Source organism: Sapajus apella, unplaced genomic scaffold (assembly GCF_009761245.1).
Source record: "Sapajus apella isolate SASKATOON/1434 unplaced genomic scaffold, GSC_monkey_1.0 scaffold2, whole genome shotgun sequence".
In the NCBI taxonomy this organism is placed as follows: Eukaryota; Metazoa; Chordata; class Mammalia; order Primates; family Cebidae; genus Sapajus; species Sapajus apella.
Window position 1 is genome coordinate 82,709,394 of NW_022436942.1, and position 6,000 is coordinate 82,715,393.

General features: G+C 57.8%; 1 protein-coding gene across 25 annotated transcripts in view; it reads right to left on the reverse strand.

Annotated features, from left to right (window-relative positions):
• NCOR2 (nuclear receptor corepressor 2) overlaps positions 1-6,000 on the reverse strand; it is a 243,982-nt gene that overhangs the window by 134,556 nt on the left and 103,426 nt on the right. For all 25 annotated transcript variants that reach the window (XM_032243915.1, XM_032243811.1, XM_032243904.1 and 22 more), the window contains one exon: positions 4,975-5,088. In XM_032243915.1, the coding sequence (XP_032099806.1) occupies positions 4,975-5,088 (114 nt within the window). The remainder of the gene's footprint in view (positions 1-4,974; positions 5,089-6,000) is intronic.

Below are 6,000 nucleotides of genomic sequence, written 5' to 3' on the forward strand. Positions count from 1 at the left end.
CTGAAACCCGACAGCTCCCACACCTCCCATGTGCCCAGCGTTCAGGGCGAGGTCTCCACTCTGACAGCAGGGGATGGGGGCTGACGCCGGAGGGGAGGTGGCTGAGTCTGAGAACAGCCACTGCCCAAGCTCACCTGGCTCAGAGAGGAGGACCAGGGACGAGGCCAATGAGTGGCCCAGCTCACCGTGGTGTTCACCCCCTGGAGGGGCTCTTGCCAGGCAACCAGGGGTCAGGGCAGGTTCTCACTCAAGGAATGGCCCTCCTGCAGAGACCTAGGATCTGTGTGGCCAGGCCTCCCTGTTGCCAAAGAGCCCAGGAGCTGTGCTGGGACATAGAAGTCCTCAGTCACCTGTGCAGATGGGTGCACGGGAGCACCAGACCCACGTGACCAAGTGCACATGCCAAGATCTAGGAAGGCACAAAGACAAACACACGTGTCCACACATGCCAAGGCACGCACACACACTCACACATGCACACCAAGTGGACATGAGGCGACACACCCGCCCCACATGGGCCATCTCACGCACATCCATTTGTACATACATACATGCACACAGTCTAACTGCACCCACATGAACGTGTGTATGCACAAAGGGGCAGACACGCCAATACCTACACACATGCCCCACACATGCCGATCCACGTGGGAATGTGTTCACACGTGCACACAGCACCCATAGGTACACCTGCACACATGCACACCCACACCCACATGTGTATGCATGGATGTGTAACTGCACAGATAACCACGGGCCCCACATGCTGACTCACACACACACACACATACACGTGCACACAGCCATCCAGAGGTACACACACACACACACACACACACACACACACACGCACATACACATACAGAGGTGCGCTGTATCGATACACGTATCACCAACGCGCGTCCCACACAAGCCAACTCTCACTCAGTACTCATAAGTGCACACAGCCCCTCAAAGGCACACGTGTATACTCACACAACACACGTGTATCCAACACATATACCACACACACATACACATGTGTATCCAACAGGCATACCACACACGCATCTACCCACACGTGCACACGTGCACCCACAGGCACACAAACCACACGTGTCCACATGTGGCTCTCCTCTAAAGCAGAGAAAGAGACCTGACACTGACCACTCCCTGGCCGCTCCCCTGCCTGGAAGCCCCATTCTGGCCCCTTCTCGGCCATACTGGCCTCCTCATCTGCAGATTGGGGGCAGCACCTACCCACCCAAGAAGCCCCAAGCCCCCAGCCCTGCACCCAAGCCCCTCCTCCACTGGCTGCAGCAGTGCCTCAGGGCAGCAGCCCACCCTGAGCTTCAGCTTCCTCATCTGCAAACGGAGCCCCATGCCTGTGAGCCCCGTGCAGAGCTCTCCCGGGGTGTGTGATGAGCAGGAAAAGCGGGGGACATGTGCAGCAGCCTCACGGGGCTAAAACGGACAATGTGAAAGAACCCCTAGGCCCCGGTGGCAGTTAGGATGACCAGGTGGCTGGGCACAGAGGCCAGAGGCGGGGGCCTGGCCCAGGATGCCGGGGCCACAGGATGGTGTCTGGACCGCTGCTCTGAAAATTTTGCACCAGGGGGTCTGACGCTGGGCCCTGCAAACGAGCATGCAGAGTGCCAAAGCCCCAGCAGGCTCTGCTGACTGCTTCACCCACGGCAACTGCCGATGGTGTCACTCATCCCTGCCCTGCTCGGTCCCTACCACACTGTGCCACACTGAGTCCCAATCACACTGTATAAACACGTTCCTGTTAAGACGCTTAAACTCAAAGACAAGGACTGGAGTCTTACGCTGATCTCCGCATTACTCAGCAACCGGGGGTTGCTGCTTCCATCAATCCTGCCTCTTCTTCCCCGCGTGAATGAGCCATCGGCATCTCCACTGGAAGCAGCCTTCCACGTTTCCCCAGTGGACCTAGCTCAAGGCCCGTCTCCTCTACGAAGCCCACCCTGACTGTTCCCCAGTCTCCTCAGTTCCTACAGTACCAGCAGCCTGCGCTGCACAAATGCTCCTGTGTATCCACACTTGGCTAGTGCTGCCTGCCTGTGTGTTTTATCCAGATTCCAAGTGTGCTCCTCGTCCCAGAGCCAAGAGGCTCCCACCCGCATGCCCACCACCTTTGAAGGTCAAAGGAGACACCAGTCCCCTCTCTGGGACTTGCCATGCCGCTCACCCGAATGCCCTCCTTCCGGCCCACTGGCTGCCTCCAAGAAGCCTTTCCCGGTGCCCTCTCCAGGTCATGCTCTGCCCTCCCAGTCCGGAGCCACCCCGCCTGCTCCTGCTCTCAGGCTGCAGAGACCCCGCCTGCTGCCCTGCCATCTGTGCACCTGCCTGGTCTCCGCCTGCTCGGGCAGCTCCCGGGAGGCAGGAAAAGCCTGGCTCAGCAGGTGCCTCACCAATGTGTTCCGAATGGATAATGAGCCAGACTCCGGCACTCAGAACTGCCAGGCAGGCCCTGCCCAGTGGGGAAGCTGCGTTTTCCGGCTGGCTCGGCGTTTAGAGACAGACCCTTGTCCTCCATCTCTCCAGGAACCAGCAGGGAAGGAAGGCGGATTAAAATTTAATCCTACTGATCCCCCAAGGGGTGGTAAGTCCTGGCTGCTCCTGCCAAAGGCGGCTGGGGGCCCCCCCACACAACAGGCTGCAGGCTTTGGAGGCTCGGAAGCTCAGCCCAGGCGGAGGGTCCCACCAGCTCCCATACCCTCAAACCAGAGGCCTCTTCCACAGGCAAGAGCTGGCCCCTCGCCTCCATCTCCCCTCCCCTCCTGCCACCTGGACACGTCCACAATAATTATTTCCTGTGCATCTGTTGTGTGCTTGAGTGCTGTTTTAGATTCTGGAAATACAAATGAAAGTAAAAGTGGGTGGGAATAAAATCCCTGCCCTCACAGGGCTTCCATTCATAATAAACAGAATAAGTAAAATATTAATCACGTCCCATGGGGACAGGGGCTACAGAGAATCAGAAGCCACGAAGGAGGAAAACGGGAAGGAAGAGTAGAGGGTTGAAACGGGTCTTGCTAAGAAGGGGACATTTGAGCAAAGATGGAAATGACAGTATAAGCCTTGGAGGAAGAGAAGCTCTAGGCAGAGGGCCAAGGTGCTGCAGCAATGTGCTGGGCCACTGACTCAGCCTCCACAGCTGCTGGTGAGAACCGTGCCTGCTCTCCACCAAGGATCAGAGAGGGCAGGCAGAAGTGACACTCTCAGGAGACCTGCCCATGTCCCCTCCACTTTGGGCTCCTGGAACCACCTCAATCTTGGCTCCAAGTCACAGGCTCAAAGCTCACTTGCTCTGCAATCTCAGGGAGGTCACCTTCCCTCTCTGAGCTTTGGTTTCTTGGTAAGCAAAGTGGAGAGAATAACAGTAGTTCCATTAAATGCAGATAGTATTCTATTAAATGTACAAGGTAAACAATCACAAGAAGAAATAACAGCTATGATAATCGCAATAGCACCAGCTGGCACTTTCTTGGTGCAAGGCACTGTCTGTCCTAAGGGCACCAGGACATTAGCTCCTTTAATCCCCACACCAACTGTACTAGTCAATGTCATCATTGTCATCATTTTAAAGCTGTGGAGCATGAGGCACAGGGAAGTTTAAGTAAAACGCTCCAGGTCACAGAGCCAGGAAGTAGGAGACACGAGATTTGAACCCAGGATGCCTGGCTGAAGCATGTGTGGCCCCTTGGCTCTCCTATGACTGTTACTAGGGGTGCTTGGGGTGAGGGGCCAGGGTGTGGAAGAATGACCCAAGCTCGTTCCCAGGCCCCAAGCAGGCTCGTCTCATTCTGCATGACATTGCTGTTTCTAGAGGTGGAGGCATAGCCAAACTGGTTGATCCAGTCATTTGCCGCCTCAGCCTGCCACTACAGGCACCTACAACATGACTCCAGAGGCCTCCCCACCCCCACTGATCGACCAAGGAAGGTATTACAGAAGAGGCAGCTGGGAAGGGTGGCTGAGGCCTCTGGCAGGAGGGAAATCAGAGATGCCAAGACAGGGAGAGGAGGTTCCTCATCTGCCACACTTCACAAGGACCAGTCCCTCTCTGGGCCTCAGTTTCCTCATCCAGAAAATAAGGGAGGGGGGATCAATATTCACAGACCCAAGTGCATCTGGAAAAAGTCGACTGTAAATCATCAAAGCCCAGCTGGCATTGGCTTGAGCAGGAAGATGGGGAGCTCACCACCTCACCAGACACAAGATTCCATCTTGGAGGTGCACAGGCCCTCAGGGTCCAGCCCCTGGAGAAACTGGACACCTCAAGCCCCTCCACCAAGACCAGACCCCCTATCGATACCCGGCTGCTGCCCCAGTGAGATCTCTCCATGGCCCCCACAGCCTGCTCCAGACCCCGGGATTCAGTCATCTCAAAAGTCCCTTCCAGGGAGCAGTGTCAGTGGAAGCCAGTGCTGAGAACTCAGGCCCTGTGGTCTGACAGCCCACAGGTTCAAATCCAGGTCCAACGCTTCCTAGCCGTATGACCCTAGACAAGGCACTTAACCCCTCTGGCCCTTAGGAAAAAGGAAACAGTGCCTGCACCTGCCATCCAGGACTGATGGGAGGGGCTGCTCCACGAACGCTCGCTGCTGCTGTCACAATGTCATTATCTTTTACCTCAAAGGGATTTCCTGCACACGTGCCTCAAATAGTGGCCCCTTCCCTTTGGCCATCAGCCAGCCCCTGGTGCTCTCCTGGAGCCCAAAGCCTCCTGCTGGCCAGCCACGGTCCCATCTGTGTGTCTGAGCACAACAGCTCAGAGGCCACACCAGGCTGGCTTTCCACCAGCCACCTTCCCCCGCCCACTCATAAACCCTGCATCTCTGGGGCAGAGGGTGGCGAGGTACCCTCCCCATTTCGCCAATGGGAACACTGAGGCCGGGTTCAAGGTGCCCCCTGGGAAGGGCCTTGTGGCCAGCACCAGGGGCAGCTGGCAGGGGCGGGGGCACGTACCCGGTTCTCGTCGTAGATGATCTGCACCAGGCTGCGGTGCTTTGACTCGATGGGCGGCGGTGACACCGGCTTCTCAGGCTCGGGCGGCTTGGCGGCCTCCTCCTCCAGCTGTTGCTGTGGGGACAGGCAGAGCGTGCCGGGTGAGCACCCCGGCGGGCGGAAGGAGGGCTGCAGCCCCCAGGGCACGGGGAGGCCCCCGTGCAGCCCGGGCCTCGGCCACGCACAGGAAGTCAGGCTGCTACCCATTTCCTGTGACTCACCCCAGGGACTCCGCACCCCGAAGAGGCCCCAGCTCCCGGGCCGGCTGCAGCCTCCAAGTTCCGAAGCCAGGTTCAAGTCCTGCCTCCATGACTTGCCAGCTAGGGAAGCATAGGTGAGCAGCCTCACCCCGCTGGGCCTCAGTTTCCCCATCCCGTAAGCAGGCTGATTGCCGTGTCCTCATTCTGACTGTGGTGCAGACTGAATGAGTTAGTTACACGAGCAGGCACAGTTGGAACTTCTGTGAGCCGGCATTACCACGCACTACGGTTCCCACGGGCAGCATCAGCGCCAAGAGACGCTGTGCAGAGTCTGCGGCTGCACTGGCGGACTGGAACCCGACTCCCGCTCCTACTAGCTGCGTGGCCTTGAGAAGCTGCTGGACTTCTCTGAGCCTCGCCTTCCTCATCTGGAAAACGTGGACAAATGACTTAGTATCCTAGAGAGCAGGTGTGAGGGTGAAATGAGCTGATGATGCCTGCAAAGCACTTGGCACGGAGCACACAGACAGCACTTCACACACAGAGCTCCTCATCCCCGATTCATCCCCATCCCCCGTCATCCCCATCCCCCATCATCCCATATCCCATCATCCCCACCCCCCATCATCCCCATCTCCCCATCTCCCCATCCCCCATCATCCCCATCCCCCATCATCCCATCCCCCATCATCCCCATCCCCCATCAGCCCCATCCCCCATCATCCCCATCTCCCCATCATCCCCATCCCCCATCATCCCCATCCCCCATCATCCCCATCTCCCCATC